This window comes from Gracilinanus agilis, chromosome 2 (assembly GCF_016433145.1).
Source record: "Gracilinanus agilis isolate LMUSP501 chromosome 2, AgileGrace, whole genome shotgun sequence".
In the NCBI taxonomy this organism is placed as follows: domain Eukaryota; kingdom Metazoa; phylum Chordata; class Mammalia; order Didelphimorphia; family Didelphidae; genus Gracilinanus; species Gracilinanus agilis.
The window spans coordinates 484,541,702-484,561,160 of record NC_058131.1 but is presented as its reverse complement, the minus strand read 5'-3'; the positions used below and the strand labels follow the sequence as shown (position 1 = coordinate 484,561,160).

General features: G+C 39.3%; 1 protein-coding gene across 1 annotated transcript in view; it reads left to right on the top strand.

The window, feature by feature from the left end:
* Positions 1-15,025, top strand: part of TMED8 (transmembrane p24 trafficking protein family member 8) — a 29,613-nt gene extending 14,588 nt beyond the window's left edge. The window contains exons 2-6 of the mRNA XM_044664962.1: positions 732-819; positions 5,811-5,934; positions 7,813-7,945; positions 8,139-8,447; positions 14,808-15,025. Of these exons, the coding sequence (XP_044520897.1) occupies positions 732-819; positions 5,811-5,934; positions 7,813-7,945; positions 8,139-8,447; positions 14,808-15,025 (872 nt within the window). The remainder of the gene's footprint in view (positions 1-731; positions 820-5,810; positions 5,935-7,812; positions 7,946-8,138; positions 8,448-14,807) is intronic.
* Positions 15,026-19,459: the final 4,434 nt, after the last annotated feature.

Sequence of the window (19,459 nt, the reverse complement as noted above, 5' to 3'; positions counted from 1 at the left end):
AGCTAATAGATAAGTAAGCTGGATATCATTCCCCCCAAATTTCCTTGAAAAGCAAGGGTATGTCTTACATTTCTCAGTAGTATTCAGCCAATCTTTGTTGTTGAATGGATAGAATAAATTAATGAATTCAGCCTTGTGTCATAGAATTTCATTTGTTAGATTCAATGATGGTTTTCTGAACCATCAGTCTGTTTTATCCATATTCTAATTTTTCTTTGACTGATTTTATAAACATATTTGGAATTTTCTTACTCTCCAAGAATAAGTTATTCCTGATTTATAGGATGCCTGAATTAGATAAGCAAGAAATTTATTTTGGCAAATAAGTTGTTGTCATACAAATGGGTTGTAATTATAAAATGATTGGATTTTAATAATTTGAAAATGTTGGGTGTTTATTTTTCCCAGGGTAAAGATCTTGCCCTGAATATGTAGAGAAGAGGAGAACTTATTAACTTTCTTTTTTCTTAACCTTTACCTTAGAATCAATGATATGTATCAGTTCCAAGGCAGAAGAGTAGTAGGGGCTAGGCAATTGGGTTTAAGTGACTTGCCCAGGAAGTATCTATGGCAAGATTTAAATCCAAGTCCTCCCAACTCCAGGCCTGTGCTTCTTTTAGCTGCCCTTTCTTAACTTTTTTCCCCCCAAGAAATTCTCTCTGTTATTTAAGAATGTACTTCCTATCTTCCCTTGAATATGAAATTACTTTCTCATTTCTGTGCCTCCTTAGAAAATGAAGATCCAGACCACAGAACCAGTGATATTGCTTCTCCAATGATGACTGTCTTTGATCAAGACCTTCCATCCTCAACTTGCAGGTAGGAAGAACAACTCTTTGAAGAAAAAAAAAGATCTCCAAACTTCTAGAGAACTTTCTTTGTTGGCTTAGGACTCAAAATGAGGAAGGGAGTAGCAGTCCATAGGAAAAGACAAGTGAGAATAAGGAATATGTGCTGTTTTGTCCTACTTAGTTCATCTGTCCTAAATTTTGTTTTATAGGTTGTGATATCTATTTTCAAGCCATTAGTTTTCTCATTAGGCTTTTTTTCGGAAATCAGATTCACTGAGATATTTTAAGCATGGTTTCTTGGCCAGATGAGAGGCAGCCTGTTGTAATGGAGAGACAGCACTAGACTTGGAATCAGTAATACCTGGGTTTGAATTCCATCTTAGATACCTATATTAGTTTTGTGACTATGGGCAAGTCACCTGCCTCTCTGAGTCTCAGTTTACTTGTCTGTAATGTGGGGCAACATTAATCCCCTACATCATAGGATTACTGTGAGAATCAAAACAGATTAAGTTTATGATCAGTCAACAAGATTTTTATTAAAAATTTTGTTTTTAATAAAACCTTACCCTTTTGTCTTAGAATTAATGCTAAGTATCAATTCCATGGCAGACCAGTGGTAAGATCTAGGCAATCAAAATTAAATGACTTGCCCAGAGTCACACAGTTAGGAAGTGTCTGGGACCACATTTGAACCTAGAACTCCCCCAATCTCCAGGCCTAGCTCTCTATTCACTGAGACACTTAGCTCCCCCTAACAAGTATTTCTTAAACATTTACTGTGTTCCTGACACTGCTAGGTGCAAAGACGAACAAAACAGACCCTTCCCTCAAGGAATGGAGGGGGGAGGGGATGACACCGAGCATTTATGTTAATACAAAATATATACACAGTTAACATAAAGGTTGGGGGTTGGGGGTTGGAGAGGTGGTTTGTGTTGTGGCTGGCACAGGCACGGAGCAAAACAGGGTGCTGAAGAGGTACAACTCAGCATGCAAGTGCATGAAACGGAAGGAGGAAGCAATCTGAGCAGTCTGTCGGTGGAGGCAGCTGCTGCCCCTTAGTCAAGCAGCAGTGCCTATTTATTAGAAAGTCAGTATACATAGCTCTATGATAGACATGTGGAAATGGTGAATTAAAAAAGGCAGGTGGCTATTTCAAAAGGATTCTCAAGATAATAAGGAGCGCCTAGATTATGCAAGGGCTTTCTGAATCTTTCATGTCTAAGAATATTTATAAGAATCATTAATTTAGAAATGGAACATTAACTCACGAATGGCTTCCTGGAGTCATTATAACAAGAGAGTGCTTTGGCAAGAACATCTTGTTTTATCTTGGATCAGTGCTTTGGCATTGATCTCAGGGTGATGGCTTTAGGTTTATTCATGTGTATGATTTCCATTAGAGTCACCCACAGATTCGCCATAACTAATTAGGAAAGACTATGGTCAGCTACTGTTATTTTCAGAATAAAGGCCTCAAAAATATATTTACATAAAAATGTTTTGGGATTTTCTCTTTTTGAATAGGCAGTCTATATGCTGAGACAGGCATCTTTTTTAGAGGATCTTCAAGTTTTGAAAATGTTATTCTTTTAAGATAGATATTTCTCAGTTTGTTTCTTCTCTGTTCCTTCTTACCACTAATCCTGACTTAGATCTCCTACATCACAGGTATATAGTAGGGAGAATATATGTAGAGAGCCTGAGAATATATGAGAGCTATTAGTAACCTTTGCTGTTTTGTTAAAAGCCCATGGACTGCAGTTTAGAGAACAATTGTCTCTATAGCCAAGCTTCCTAGTTCACAATATTGGTATTTATTTTATCTCATCTCCATAACTCTGTAATTTGGGATAATGCAAAGTTCATATTATCTCTACTTCATTGTTGTCATCACTGAGGTTTTAGAGGCAAGTGACTTGCCCAGAATGACACAGCTAGTATTTAGAAGAGCAGCAATTTAAAGCTTCATTTTCTGAATCCAAGTCCAGGTTTTTTTTTTCATACAGCCAATTCTTCTAAGTAGGTTGTGAGATTTTTTTCCCCCTTTTATATGTATGTGTAACTTACTTCTTCTTTTCATCAGTTTGTAATGGAAAAGGTCTTTCTTTCCCAGAATTCAAAATGATAGTAATGAAAAGCAAGGTAACACAGAGGATAGAGTAGGACCTTGAGGCAAGAAGACCTGAATTCAAATCTAACCCCTTACTGTTGTGGGGATCTGGCAAGTCACTTAGCCTCTGTCTGCCTCAGTTTCCTCATTTGTAAAATGGAGATAATATTAGCACCTATTTTCCAGAGTTGTGAGGATGAAAGATAATATTTGCAAGTGCATCGAAAAACCTTAAAAACTATATGAAAGTTGTTATTCTAAAAAGAGTTTGTTCTAATGCTTAGGTTTTAGATTATTACCATATAACAAACACTTTAAAAGAAACAGATTCCTAAAGACTTTGGGGAATTTTAATAAATAATAGCTCTTATTTCTTTACTGTCTTAGAGTGTACAAAGAACTTTCTTAACAAGCAAGTAAAGTACTCAGTATAAGAATGATCTGTAATTTATAGTGCTCTTTCTACTACCCTACTTACAGAATGGGAACAGTTCTCAGTTTGCTTAATTCTTTTTTTCTATTCCTTACTCTTCTCCCTCCCAATCCATAGAATAATAGAATTTAGAGCTGGAAGATTATTTAATATAATCCCCTCATTTTACATATTTTTGGCACATGTTGGTTTGAAGGAAGAACTATCACAAAAGAACTTTTTTTCCTTTAATATTAAATACATTTATTTTAGAAGAGAAAAAATAGCAGTCATAGGCAAGAAAACAGGTTTGTTTTTAAAATCCAGCACATGGTAAAACCTAAAGTCTAGTAATTATTTTATACTTGCCCCAAATAATAGTTTTAAAAATTCCATTGCCATTCCTAGTGAGACAAACTGAATGCTTCTCTTTTCCTAACACCAAACACTTTTTTTTGGTATCACCTTTTCCAGGTCGATCTGTGTAGGGCAGAGGACTTGAAATGGGTATTTTCTCTAAACTATGGTTTATCATTTGGTTTTGAGGAATTTGCAATTTAATTTACTTTCAAATACCACCTTTCCAAGTTCTTCAGAGAATAAAAGGCTATCATAAATAGTAATAAAATGCAACTATTTCTTGTGGCATATAATAGATGTTTTATGGAAAAGAAAGTGCTGAAGGCAAAGAAATACTACATTTTTGGAACAGTGTGCAGTGTGAGTTTTCAGGCAAATGATCTGAAATATGAATTGTCCTCATTAATTAAGAATGAAGATGTTTAACCTTGAGAAGAGATGAGTTTGAGGGTAGGAGTAGGGGAAGTTCAGATAGCTTTCTTTTGGCCCTGGAAGGGCTGTCCAGAAACAATGGGTAGTCAGGATCAGGTTTGATGTAAGATAAAAACTTCCAATCTAATAGTTAGATCTATCCAGAAGTAGTGTGGGTTCTATTAGGAGGTTTTTGTTTAACAAACAAACAAACAAACAAACAAACAAAACTGGGTGACCATGTGTTGTGAATATGCTTTAGAGGGATTCTTCAGGTATGTGTTAGGTCAGATGGCCTCTGAAATCCCTTCCAAGACTAGGTTTCTGTGGTTGATAGATCACAATTATTATTTTTCTCAAGTAAAAATTAATATGCCTAGAGAGGAAAAAATGTACCGTAATATTCAGTTTCATGTGTTATGTTAAAGGAGCAACTCAGTAACCCAATCGATCATGCCTGTTAATTTTTTTTTTTTTAATGTTGTAAATCCTCAGTAATGCTCATAGCCAGCTGAAGAAATTGGTAGTGAGGGCACATTGAAATAAGTGCTGGATATGTAGTTAAGAAGCCAGTTTACAAATGTTAACACTCCCATTTGCAACTTGGGTGACTTTGAGACTTGACTTCTCTGGGTCTCAGTTTCCTAATCAGTGAAAGAAGAGGGTTGAACTAGATGATCTCTGAAGTCCTTTCCAGCACTAAGTTTATAAACCTATGATGACTATTTATAGGTCTGTTGTTCTCATAGGTTTCTCATCTACAAACTAACTCATTTACTCTGAGATAGATTGAAATCCTTTTCTACTGCCTTATAGTTTCATGGAGGTGACCGTGGCAAGTTCCTAGAGGTTATGCCATTGATAGGCAAACATTGGCAAATCCTACCAATTGGAAAAGCCTACAAGAAAGGACTAGTGATAATGGCATGTAATGTCATTCAGTTCACCAGGTTGGTCTCAAGGTGATAAATTTTTTCAGCCATAGCAACTTTCAAGGAGAGTCTACCAAGTAGTCTAGGGACTGTGACTACATCAATGGAGGGAATATCCGCAACAGTAAAACCCCAGATCCTGGAAATATTTAAAAACATAAAATTGAAGAGACTTAGAGACTGCAAATTAATTTCCCTTTTCTAAGTATTTAAGGGAGTAGTAATCAACCGAATGACTTTTGCTGTTTTGATTTTGTAATAAACTGACCCCCAAATGTAGTTATTTCCCAAAAATGATTTGAGGCATCAATATGTTTTCTGCAGTCATTTGATTTTTTTTTTTTATGGTAAAAGGAAATGATAAAAGACTTTGCCCTTGGTGTACAAGTAGTTTTCTTTGTTAATCCATTTAAGTAAACTTTGTTTTAGCAATGGCTATTTTAATTTAAGTTTGGTACCTTCTTTTTGGCTCTATCACTGTCTTTTATGTGAAGCAGATCAACTGCAAGATTTTGACTCTCCTCTTTATCATCTGTAGAGAAGATTTACATGGATGATAGGAGACAGGTACTTTGCTCTCTTCAGCCTCTAAGTCCTGGTATTCAAAACTTTCAGGTCAGCTAAATTTTAGTGATTGGTCAACTAAAGTGTTGGAAACTTAAGGACACTAGGCAGCAGAACTAAGTGTTGAGAGGCTATCCTTTGGTTGCCGACTTCTTCAAAAGTTGCTGTAAAGTGAATGTTTCTTAAGAGAGCCCTTGAATTCATGTGTTGTCTTCTTCTGAGAGGCCACAGATTGTATCTTCTGTGACTGAGGATGTAGCAGAAAATCCTGGAAAAGGTGATGGTGCTTTGGAGGAGCAGGCATTGGTGGGTCAGGAAACACTGTCAGGAGACCAACTTATTAAAGAGGTAAGGAGCACACATTCTCATATCTTAAAGGGAGAATTTCTGATACCACAGTCTAGGAATTATCCTTCTAAGTTTTGTCTGGTTTTATAATTTTGGAAATTGAAAGGAGAAACAGCAGTTATATACTAAGAAGGACCCTAACTTTTCATGTTTATGTTTCTAGCTCATCTCACAAAATTCCATCTTTCTTTTGTTCCAACACATTAAATGCTTCAATAATGAATAAATTGAATAAAATCGTGATACCGTGTTCCCTCAATATCAGATGAATGAAAGTGATATAATTATAGAATCATAGTCCTTTCAAGTGAAAAGAACTTTAGAAGTTATTTTGTTCCAACCCCTTCATTTTATAAATGAGGAAACTTAAGACTTGGAGATGCCAAGTGATTTTATTGTTACATAGGTGGTAAATAATAGAGCCAACAACCAAAACCAATTCTTCTGACACCAAATCCTGTGTTCTTTCTACTCCACCATAATAACATCCCTATCACTGGCTTGTGTTTTTCTCTCTCTCTCCCCTCCCAGCTTAAAAAAAAAGGGTAAATCTGCTTAAAGTTTCTGGCTAAGATTCAGAGAAATGATATCAGTAGTGGAATTCCTCATTTCATTAGGAATAGAGGAAGTATTAAAAAATGACAAGTGAAAAAATGTTACTTTGGGAAAAGAGAAGGCTCATTTTGAATACCACATCAAGGGATCTGGCCTATACTACACATAGGGGATACTTGGAGTGTTTTATCACTGGAAACAAACTCCTGTGAGAAAGTTGTAGAAAAGAATTACAAACTAGATCTGTTTCCGCATATTCACAATTGTATTACTTCTAAGTGAAAGGACCACTGGAGCCTCTAAAGCTCTTCCCAGTTTCTTTGTGATATATTCTGTCTTTTTGCCAGTAAGTATAGCATTTCTATTAAGGAAGCTACTACTGGGAGAAGGAGCCAGGGAATAATAACACACATCTCTCCTCATGCAGAGATAGAACAGTAATTTGAAAGAAACATCCTAGATTAGATTTTGGACCAGTGACTTAGAGAGGGCTTCAAATATAAGAAGACAAAGCAAAGACTACACTTGTATTATATATTGTAGGTCAGGCTTCTTTCTGCCAGTAAAAACAGCATTTAAATATAAAACCAGCCCCCGCTGTTCTTGGTGTCAGTGATTAGATTATAATTATTTGCAGAGCACTATTAGGACTGAATAAAATAGAGAATGAGGGAGTTTCTACCTCAGGGTGCTGAAAAGGTAAACAGACAACACAATTCAAACATGGAACCTCAGAGCCAGGTGGTACTGGGAAGAGAGTATTTGTTTTGTATATTTGTACATTGCTTTTGTGAAGTATTGACAGTTACCTGGAAGGTGGGAGGTGAACAGGGAAAGTAGGAGGGGAATTCATGGCACAGTGGGAGGGAGAGTTAAGTCCCAGGTGGCATAAGAACAGATGAAAATAGTTAGGGAGTTGCCTCCGCAGGAGAAGTGAAAAATTAGAGTAGGTTGCAGAAATTTAGTGCAAAAACAATATGATTACAGTTGTAGGCAAAGATTTTTAGAAAGCTTAAAGTTGGGCAAGTCGTGAAAGGTTGATGAAGGAGCAAGGAGAAATCTTTGAAATAAGAGTATAACAACTAGGAATAGGAAGGCACCAGAAGAAATTTAGAGAAGCCTGGTCATTGAAGGAAGAGGAGCAAGGCTAAATTGAGTAGTAGGGTCCTAAAACAGGACCAGAGGGGAGATATTTTCATTATTGATGCAAGTGGCAGTGTGAAGTTATCTCTTATAGCCAGAAGCTTCTTGAATTATTCAGAGTAAAAAATGCTTAATAAGGACCTTTGGGGCACAACCTTTAACCAGGAATCTGTTGTTCAGATGACCAAGTACCCAGTGCTGAAAGGATCAGGAGATGTGGTTATGATCCAGTCAGACACAGGAGACCCAGGCACGGTGGATGCCCTTTCAACCGAGTTGGAGTCTGCAGATCTTCTCGGAGAACAGAGAAAAGGTGAGATCTTGGGAGAGAGAAGTGGTTTGTCTTTGCATGGACTCTTTTGAAAAAAGAGAGAGAGAGAGATGACAAGGCCAAAGAAATAGATAGGAAAGTGCTTTTCTACCACAGTACTGGCATAACTAAAGTGCCAGGTCTGTGTAGCTATGCTTGAGAGCCCCACCCATGATAAGCTTTATGTTTCTTTCAGTCTCAACACCTCCTCTGTCTCCTCCATCCATATGGACTTTTGCCAAGATGAAGGAATTCAAAACCAAGATGAGCAAGGTGAAGAATTCTCGGCTAGTGGTGAAGCGGGGTGAGGTAGTAACAGTTCGTGTGCCCACCCACCCTGATGGGAAGCGTCTCTTCTGGGAATTTGCTACTGATAATTATGACATTGGCTTTGGTGTCTATTTTGACTGGACCCCTGTCACCAGCACTGCTGTCACTGTGCACGTCAGTGAGTCCAGCGATGAGGATGAGGATGATGAAGAGGATGGGGAGGGAGGGATTGAAGGCAAGTATGACACTGGCCTTATTTGCAGTTTGCAGGCCTACATGTTTTTCATTCTGAGCTATAAAGCAGGTCCTTCTTATTCTAAGATGGTTCTATTGTGCTTCTGCTTTATTCCCCACAGCCCAGTCATAGACTCTTTGGTCTTGTGAACTGAAAGTTTAAGGCAGTTTCTAAAAGAACACTCAGGCAGAGTTAATGTTAGTGCTTCATTTAGGGACATTGTCCCCTCTAAATTTGTACTGAGCTAGTCCCAAGGACAATGCTAATTGAGGAAAGATAGAATATTTCAGATGACAAATATAATTGGTGTTTATGACAAAGGTGCAAACACTTGGGCTGCAGCACTCCTGAGTGTGGCCAGAACAAGATCATAATGGAACTGAGAAATGTCTAGCAAAATAAATCAAAATACACACCAACATAAGTAATGTTAATTTGTGGTTCTCTTAGCTTGTAGCCCTCAGTAATCCTTATATACATTTTAGATGCTCTCCATTTATATTTTAGTTTGATTCTACTGTTCTGTGGAATTCCATGGCCAAAGGATGTTTATCCAAAAGCTGTGGACTAATTCCAAATTGTGTAATTATATTCTGTTGGCCTACATTCCTCTGAACTTCTAGTGCTGCCTGGATTATTTCATTCCCTCTCTGCGAGATAAACAGCTGTTGCTATTCTCCATTCCAGTTGTTGTACCATTGGTGGCTTGTTGGATCCCTTTTATTCATGTTTTCCCAAGTATTCTTCCCCAAGACCATTTGCCCCCTGTTCTTTCTCTTTTCCAGTAGTGTAGACCAATCAGTCAACAAGAGTCTTTTAAATGCCCACTCTTGTTTCAGATACCATATTTGCTTGGGATACAAGTACAAAGAATGAAACAATCCTTGCTTGCAAAGAACTTAACTTTTAAAGAAGGAGACATTGAGGAAATATAAAACTATATACAGCAAAAATATAAAGTGAATAAAATATTTTCAGAATTACCAAATATAGTTTTTGAGGGAGGACACTAGCAGTTGAGGAGCTCAGGAAAGACTTCATGAGGGGTAGCTAGGAGGCTCAGTGGATAGAGAACCAAGCCTGGAGATGGGAAGTTCTGGGTTCCAATCTGGCCTCAGACACTTCCTAGTTGGGTGACCCTGGGCAAGTCATTTAACTCCAGTTGCCTAGCTCTTATAGCTCTTCTGTCTTGGAACTAATACTTGAATCAATTCTAAGATAGAAGGTAAGGGGTTTTTTTTTTTTTTGTTTGTTTTGTTTTTTAAAAGGCTTCATGAAGATGATGCTGGAGCTGCATCTTTAAGGAAATGAAGGACTTTATCAGGCAGAGGTTAGGAGGATGTGCCTGTGTGGAGGGGAGCCAGCACAAAGGCATAAAGATAAGGGTTGGAATGTCATGTGTGTAAGGAACAGAGGAAAAGCTAATTTGGCTCTATTGCAGAGTGTGGGAGGAGATTTAATAATCTAGTGAGCCTGGAAAGCTAGACTGAAGCCTGTTTGTGTCAGAGTTTAAAGCTAAACAAAAGAGTTTCTATTTGGTCCTAGCAGCAACAGGAAACTCCTAGAATTGATTGACTGGGGAGTCACCAGTCTACATTTAAGATCTACCTTAAATAAAATTAGTTTGGTTATAACATTTAAGAAAGAGAGCATGGTTCAAATCTGACCTCAGACACTTCCCAGCTGTGAGACCCTGGGCAAGTCACTTGACCCCCCTTGCCTACCCTAACCACTCTTCTGCCTTGGAACTAATTCACAGTGTCTATTCTAAGACAGAAGGTAGGGATTTAAAATTTAAAAAGAAAGAAAGAAAGGAGTGGTGCGAAGTCTGAGGCAGAGCAGTCATTTTGGAGACTGCTGTAATTGGCTAGGTGAGAGGTGATAGAGCCCTGAACTAAGGGGATAGCTATTGGAGACAGAGTCAGGTGTGAGAAATGTTGTAAAGATAGAAATGGAAATAATTGGCATATGCTTCAGTATGTTGGGTGAGGGATAGTGAGAGGTTGGTATAATGCCAAGGTGGGAGACTGGAAGGATGGTGATATATTGACAAAAGTTGGAATGCTTGGTAAAAGGGAGGCTTTAAGTGGAAAAATGATGATTTTAAGTTGTCTCTTGGAAATTCAGTTTGAAATATCCAGTAGGTTACTGATGATGCAGGACTGAAGCTCTGAGATTGGGCCTGGTTATATGATAGCTCAACCCATGGGATTTGCTGAGCTTACCTAGAGATAGTATATATAGAGAGAAGAGAACCCAGAACAAGACCTTGGGAAACACTCTCATTTAGGAGCTATATCATGGATGATTATCTAACAAAGGAGACTGAGAAAGAATAGTCAGACAAATAGGAGATAAACCAGGAGGAAGAAATGCCACAAAAACCCAAGGAGGAGAGAGTATCATCCAAGGAGAGGGTGATTGTGTCACATGTAGTATTTAGGTTGAGAAGGATTAGGACTTCAAAAAGACCATCAGATTTAGCAATTAAGAGATCATGGGGTGGGGGGGGGGGGTGTGCAGCTGGGTAGCTCAGTGGATTGAGAGCCAGGCCTAGAGACGGGAGGTCCTAGGTTCAAATCTGGCCTCAGACACTTCCCAGCTGTGTGACCCTGGGTAAGTCACTTGACCCCCATTGCCCACCCTTACCACTCTTCCACCTATGAGCAATACACAGAAGTTAAGGGTTTAAAAAAAAAGAGAGAGAGAGAGATTATGGGGGCAGGGGAGCCTGGGTAGTTCAGTGGACTGAGAGCCAGGATTAGAGATGGTAGGTCCTGGGTTCAATCCTGGCTTCAAAAACTTCCTAGCTGTATGACTCTGGACAAGTCACTTAACCCCCATTGTCTAGCCCTTACTGCTTTTCTGCCTTGGATCCTATACACAGTATTGATTCTAAGACAGAAGGCAAAGACTTCTTCTTCTTTTTTTTTAAACCCTTGTACTTCGGTGTATTGTCTCATAGTGAGTGTCTGAAGAATGTATGAAAGGTGGGGGCAGCTGGGTAGCTCAGTGGATTGAGAGCCAGGCCTAGAGACGGGAGGTCCTAGGTTCAAATCCGGCCTCAGACACTTCCCAGCTGTGTGACCCTGGGCAAGTCACTTGACCCCCATTGCCTACCCTTACCACTCTTCCACCTGGGAGCCAATACACAGAAGTTAAGGGTTTAAAAATTAAAAAAAAAAATTATAAAAAAAAAAAGAAAAGAAGAATGTATGAAAGGAGAGCCACTAGAGGCAGCAAGTAGAGAGAGCTTTTTCATGGAGTTTAGCTGAAAATAGAGGAGAGATATAGGATGATGACTTGAGGCAATGGTGTGGCCTAGTGAAGGTTTTTTAAGGATGGGGGAGCCTTGGGCATGTTTGAAAGAAGTAGGAATAGATATGGAAAGACTGAAATTTGAAAAAGAACAGGGAATGGCTGTTGATACAATATGCTAGAGAAGATGGGAGGAGATGGGATTTTGCACATTTACAAGGATTGGCCTTGATAGGAGGAAGGCCACCCCTTTGTCATTTACTAGGTAACATGAAAGAGCAGTAAATGATGTTGAGGGTTCTGAGATTAAGATAATGGAAGAAGAGGGAACTTTTGTGTGAAAAGAAGGTGCTCATGTTGAATGATCAGTTTTTCTCTGTGAAGTAAGAGGACTCAACTGGGAAGGAAGAGGAGAGACAATTTAAAATAGCCTCTGTAGGGAGAGAGATAGAAATTCAGTTAAGGAGGAATAAATTAACTGCCTTGTTGCAGTGAGGGTCCAATGAGGTTGGATAACAAATTTTTAATGTACCCAGTCAGCAGGATTGTGAGACTTCCTCCAGCTGCTTATAATAGCTCTTGAGAAGAAGTAGAGGTTTTCAGTGGTGGAAGTAATCCAAGACTGAGATTTGGCAAGAGAAAAGTGATACTAGGAGAAGAGGCAAAAGATTTAAGTACAAGATAGCATAGAGTTGAAATGGCTAACTATTGAGTTGCGATTGGAGAGGAAAAGAAAAGAAGTTAGAGCAGGTCTAAGAAAATTTTGTGGAGTAGAGAGCCTAGACTGCAAAAAATAGGTTTAGAAGAGGATAAACCATAGGGAGCAGTGGAATGACAGGTTGTGGGCTTAAGAAAGTGGAATATTGATGAGTAATTGTGAGAGTGTGACCCTTTTCTATGTGTGGCTGAGTGAAGTGGCTTGAATTTAAGAAGGACAAGGAATTGGGGAATTAAGAAGTTTGAGGAAGCATAATCCTAAATTTATATTAAAGCTATGGAATTGCAGATTTAAGTAAGGAGGGGCTCAGTATACTATAGTTACCATAATTCAAATTGGGTGGAGGTTTTAGATTGAGTGAACCACAAAAGAGAAGATTGTTTAGTGAAGGGAAGATAAAAAGAGAGTCTGGAAATGACTATGAAAAGCAATGAATATTACAGTTTCTCTACTAAAATCATTGATGGGTGTGAAAGAAAGTGTATCTAGTGCCAAAGAAGAAAGTCAGGGGAACAAGAGATGCAATGTCATCAGAGGGGAGCCAGGGCTTAGTAAGGGCCAATAGATGAGAAAAGATGAGAGGGAAAGTGGTAATTCAGGATAAAAGTGAGTTTGTTCACTAAGAGACAGTAATTCCTTATGGCACAGTAGGAGAAACAGGCAGAGCTGAAGTGGAAAATGGGTGGAATAGAGTTGAAGGGGATAAAGAAGGGGAGGAGTTAAGAGGAATCAGGAAGCTAGGGACAGTTTTTCCTTAATAACTGATGATTGATAAGTTCAGGGATAGGAACAGAAACAGATAAAGGCATAGGGATAGTAGTGGGTAGCAGAAGAGTAGAGAAATTCAGTCTCTAAGGGAATTGCATGGTCAGTTGGGCCAGGCTTGGGTCCGCTCCATCTGTGTTGCTGGTGAAGTGGGTCCAATTGGTAGGAAGCAGTGGGCATTGTCTCCCTAGCCAACAGAAGCCACTGGTCACCAGTCTGGCCTGAGTGGGTCCCGACTTGCTAGGTCCAGGAGCTCTTATTCCTCCTCCATGGTGGTTGGTGGTAGTCCTCCTACCAACAGAAAACTCTGGACAGCACTGGTCCTATCCATATGATCATCTATGGTGAAAACAGTATCTATAGGGAATCCCTTTTCCCCTAATCCTTTTGACACTAGCCCAACCTTAGTCTTTTGTGTTTGGGAATTCTTCTGTTGGCTAAGCCCCATATGGTTCCAGAGTCCTTACCTTATCTCTAAGCTACATGAAATGGTGTGGAAAGCAGGAAGAAAGAGATCCTTTTTTATTTTAAGCTGAAGTTACATGGACTGATATCACTAATATAGATGGAGATGGCACATGGCTATATCCAGTCTAGCAAATAGCACCAGAAAAATAGTTTGGTGTCAAAACATTCAGCCTTCTAAATTAATAGGTACTCCACCCAAACAAACCATTTATTTTCTCTCATGGTGTTCTAAGTGGTATCATGGAAAGGGTCTTGGATTGAGTTTTATAATTGGGGTTCTGATCTTAGCTCTTCTGCTAGCCAGAAATGTGACCTAGAAGCAAATGTTTTATCTCTCAGTTTTTTCATCTTTGCTCTGAGGTAGTTAGCTTGGATGATGTCTAAAATCCCCATTCAGCTTATGTGATTCCTACTGGGTGGTCACCCATTGCCTTTTTTGTATTCAGAAGAAGCTGAAGCCTTTGGAAGAATATCAGAATTGTCAGTGGTAGTTGCAGTGTGATAATTTGGGTAGAAGTCAAGCCAATTCTACTCATGATGTATGTAGAACTCCTTCACTTTTCAACATCTCCTTAAAACCTTTCCCCTCATGCTTTCTTTGTTGTTGATGTTTTCAAACCCTTACCCTTCTGTCTTAGAATCATTACTGTATATTGGTATAAGGCAGAAGAGTGTAAGGGCTAGGCAATGGGGGTTAAGTAACTTGCCCAGGGTCACACAGCTAGGAAGTGGCCGAGGCCAGCTTTCTTTAAAGAAACCATAGGTAAGATTTTTCTTTTCTGTTGAATCTTTGACTGCTGGGAAATCTATAGATGCCCCTGAATAATAGAGAACCACATTTTTTCATATATTACTGTGTTTTAATGGGGAAAATTGAAGTCTTATGGTCAGCTTAAATTGTATTTTTTTTTCCTTAAGAGCCAGCCCTACACCTCTCCAGTGCAAAAGAAGCCAGTGCTTTTTTTGCTAAATGTTACATTGTATTACCCCTGTAATCCTGAACTATTTATATATTTTGAGGACTATGATGGACCTTGAAATGTTAAATTAGTCTATCCCCTTACCTGTCTAGACAGGACTTGGCTTATGACTTTCCTTTCTGCTTGCCCATCGAGCTGATGCCAAACCTTTCTGCCACTTTCTTCATGTAGGACTCGTCCCAATTGGAGATGTAGAGATGGGCTCCAAGAGCTCTCTTCGGAATCGCTATGGGGAGATCATGCCAGTTTATCGGAGAGATAGCCACCGGGATGTACAGGCTGGTTGTCATGACTACCCAGGAGAAGGCATCTACCTGCTTAAATTTGATAATTCCTACTCACTCCTACGCAACAAGACTCTCTACTACCATGTATATTACACCAGCTGAAGGGCTGAGGCCGCAGGTCTGGTTGGCAAAGGGGGATTTTTTTCTGCCGCCTTTTGCTTTCTATGGCCAACCTGTTTAAATGCTGAATGTGAGGCTTCTGAAGTTTGCACTTGCCTGGCATGCCTGCCTGTTGACCTAAGAATAGTTTCTTCCCTTTCTTCCATTTCTACAGGTTACACTTGGACAGTTTCTCTCAATTCAGGGATAACACTCTGTGAAGGCATCAGGCAAGAACGAAGAAGGGAGAGGGATGAGGGCTTTTTGTTTGTCTCTTTTTTTGCTTTGTATGAGGTATGCCACTGAAGTGGAGGTGGCTGACTTCTCCCCTCCTCTTTCCAAACCCTTATGCTACTTTTAGGACTTGATGGCTGCCTTGGTTTTATAAATTTGTGAGGTGGGCCTCTGCCCTTTTCACCTTTGGTTTCCCAAATCCCTACGGAAGGTGAAAGCATGTGTTTAAAAAAGAAACTGAGATGCTTGAGAGAAAAACTTCTTCTGCCCAGCCTTTTGTCACTGCCATGTTTCCTAGTCTGTTCCTTACTGTTAGCTAGAACTGGCTCTTCTGTTTGAAGAGGCCTTACTGCCCTTTGAGGACTGTGCCTTGTTTCACCAGGGTAAATCCTCAGCTGCTAAGTACTTGCCATCAATGCAAAGATTTTTTTAGTGTAATCTCTAAGATCCAGTGTATTTTATAGTTTCTTGAGAAGATTCCCCACCACTTTCTTCTACCAATAAGTAGTCACCCTAACCCAGGGCCACTGCAGTGGAAAGAGAAAAGCGATTATGTATGGTAAGAAGTGGAGATCAGGCACCAAATGGCTCTTTTACAATCCTAGAACATACTTTCCTGATACCTAAGTGTGACAAATGTCTTCAAATGAAGAATGTAGTCTGATTATCTAAACAATACAAGTTTTCTCCACCACCTCTTTGTTACTATAATGTGAATATTGTTATAGAATTTGTTTTAGAACTAAATGCAGTGAAATCTATTCAGATAATTCTCTTGTAATGTTTTCCTACCTGCTAGACTCACGCATCCCATTTACGGGTTTCTGAATTTGCTGCTTACCATCTTTGATCCCCTTAAATCTTTTAGTGAAAGGTGATAATGGAGCTCCATGGTTGCTGCTCATTTTGTTACTTATTCATTTCCCTGCCAAATCCTGTTTCCTTGGTGATAGTTCTTTCTCCCTCCCCCACTACACACACAATTAACCTTAAATCCTAGGAGTGCCACGGGGTATCAGGTGGTGCTTTTAGCTGTTGCCAGAGCAACTTGGTACTTTAGCAGAGAAAGGATAGAAGAGCTGGGATTTATCTGTTGCCTTTACCTCCTTTTTTCTCATTCCTTTTGTCAATTCTGTTAGTGTCTTAAGATTATAAGGAGTAAATGAATTTATTTATTAAGTTATTTTTTTAAATGCATTTCAGTTCACCTTTGTTTTTTTTTTTTGTTTGTTTTGTTTTTAAACCCTTGTACTTCGGTGTATTGTCTCATAGGTGGAAGATTGGTAAGGGTGGGCAATGGGGGTCAAGTGACTTGCCCAGGGTCACACAGCTGGGAAGTGGCTGAGGCCGGGTTTGAACCTAGGACCTCCTGTCTCTAGGCCTGACTCTCACTCCACTGAGCTACCCAGCTGCCCCCCTTTCAGTTCACCTTTGAAACAGTTCTCATCTGTTATTCTGAAGGCTTACCTTTTGTTCTGAGCCATTTGGACAGCCTTTTCCATAGAATTAAAATGATGAAGTAGTCTTGCCTGTGAGGTCAGTGTTCTTTTAGAGAGAGAGATAAACCTTCTACATATATATAGAATATAGGCAGCACCCTTCTTTCTTCAAGGAGAACTCAGCCTTTGAAAGGGTATGTCTTTTTGTAAGGAATTGAATATGCCAAAAGTGACAGTCCAGTCAGAGTTTCATTGTGTCCAAGATTGTACACTTTCAGGGATCAGGATGGTCCTTCACCATGCTCTCCTTTTGCTTTTTCCTTAGTTTCTTATGTAGTCTGTGTGTCTGATTCATCAAAAATCCATCTTTCCTACTGGAAAAATAACCCAAAGTATATACTCTTCTCATGGTGGGTTAGTAGCATCAACATTGTAGATGAGGGACACAGTGACATCATGTGCCTTTGGTTTCTGCTAAGAACAACTTCACTGACGGTTTCATATGTAGTAGAAGGCCATAGCATTATTTTCCTTAAAGCTACATCATGCCCACTTTTTGGTATATCAATGACTGCATTTTGCAGAGGGCTAAACTCATGTAAGTTTGTCTCAATATGAATGGTTACCCTTCCCTGGTAGAGAAAGGCACTCAGTAGTGGGCAGACCAGTCAGACTGGCTAGATGATCAGCTTCCTCTTGACTGAACTAGTGTTACATGCTCAAGTCATTCAGAGATCATCTTCTCCGACTTGGTGGATCCTGAATGACTTCCCATTTGGCTGAAGTCTTGTTTGCTTTATTTGTTTATCATTTTCATGGTGGCTTATTTTTCTTCTAACAGTGAACTTTGGAGAGCAAGCCTCCTTAGCTTAGGCTATCACATATTTCTGTGCTAAGAACTCTTCCCTTCATTCTCTTTGTATACCCAGATTTGTTGTGTTAGGGATGTCTGGAGGGCATTTTGTTCCAATAATGTGTTTGTTCCTGTCATGCCCACTGTTAGAATGTCCTTTATCATACCTCAGTTCATACTGGTGGTGTACTAAACAACCTGAATTATATTTTCCCATTAGCACAAAATAGCTTAAGATGAAGTATTTTCACTTTCTACTACAAAAGTTCTTGTGTCATATTTCTAAATTGTAGGTCATTAGAGCCTGAGGAAAAGGTGTTGCTCTGAATGCTAACATCCTAAACAACTTCTAACAGCTGCCCTTACCCTATTCAAACTCATTGAACCAAAATACAAAAAAATGATTTTCTTTTTTTATCTCCTTCAACTCTCTCCACAAATTAAATTAAAATTGTGGATCAAAGAATCCAAAAGATAAAATGGGCTTCAGAGGGGCCAATTTGTAGCTGACCAAGAATCCTCTCTTCATTATAACTGATAAGGAATCATCAAATATCTGATTATATGTAATAGAGGGAGGAGAGAACCCATTTTTTCCCAAGGCAACCTTACTACTTTTGGAATTCTGTCATTCAGTCTTTTCAGTTGTATTCAAGTCCTCATGACCCCATTTTGGTTTTCTTGGCAGAGATACTGGAGTATTTTGCCCTTTCCTTCCCCAGCTCATTTTACAGATGAGGAAACTGAGGCAAAAAGGGTTAAGGGAGTTGCCCAAGGCCACATGGCTTTTAACTGTCTGAGGCTGGGTTTGAATTCAGGTCTTCCTGACTCCAGGCCTAGCACTCTATCCACTGGACCCTCCAGCTGCCCTTTTGGCTAGATTGCTCTAATTGTGATGAAGTTGGGGTTTTTTTCCCCTAAGTCTGAATATTTCCCTCTTCTTCTCTCTCTGCTTGTCTCCTGCTGCTGCTTTTTCTGCCTTCTTCATAGGATAGCTCTTCAGATATTGGAAGACAACTATCATGTATCTCCCAGAGTCCTCTTTTCTTTAGGCTAAACATCTTCAGGTCCTTCAATTTCTGAGAGAGAATGATCTGAACCAAAGGAAGGATTATGCCTTTGCCATCTCTGGGCTGTTGCATGCCCCCAGCACCTCCCTAAATTGTGCCACTGTATGGCAGGGTGCATTTATGATGACTTGGCCAAAAATTCTTATAGAGTTCCCAGACTTTGGAACTGGAAGGAACTTTGGAGACCTATTTTTTCATTTAATAAATAAAGAAACTGAAGCTCAGAGAGATGAAGGAGATTTTAGAGTATTAATTTTTAAATGATAAGTCAAAATCTTACCAGTGTCCATCCACTAAGAAAGTGTCACTGATAAGCCAACATTCAGTAAATGGCATCTAGAATGTGACCTTCATCAATGTTCTTCAGTGGCCTTCTTTGAATACTTTGAATACCTCCCCCCCTTAATTCCTGTTATGTTAACCCTAATAATACCTGCAGATGTGATCACAATAGGTGATGTTTAAATAATGCTTTAGAGTTTGACAGCACTTTACATACATTATTTCATTTGACCCTCACAACAACTGTTAGTGATGAACTTCTTTCTTATCCCAGTTGCCTGTTGACATCTTTAGAACTGAAGAACAGTGCAACCCTCAGATCAAATATACTTTAAAAACTGAAGTAGATGGGACATCTAGGTAGCATAGTACATAGACCACCAGGCCTGGAGTCTGGAGGATCTGGGTTCAAACCTGGACTCCTAACTATGTGACCCTGGACAAGTCACTTAACTCCCTTTGCCTGGCCCTCATCACTATTCTCCCTTGGAACCAATGAGGGTAAGAATTTAGAAAAAAAAAATCTGAAGTAGATAACTTGGATTAGTATTATATTTAT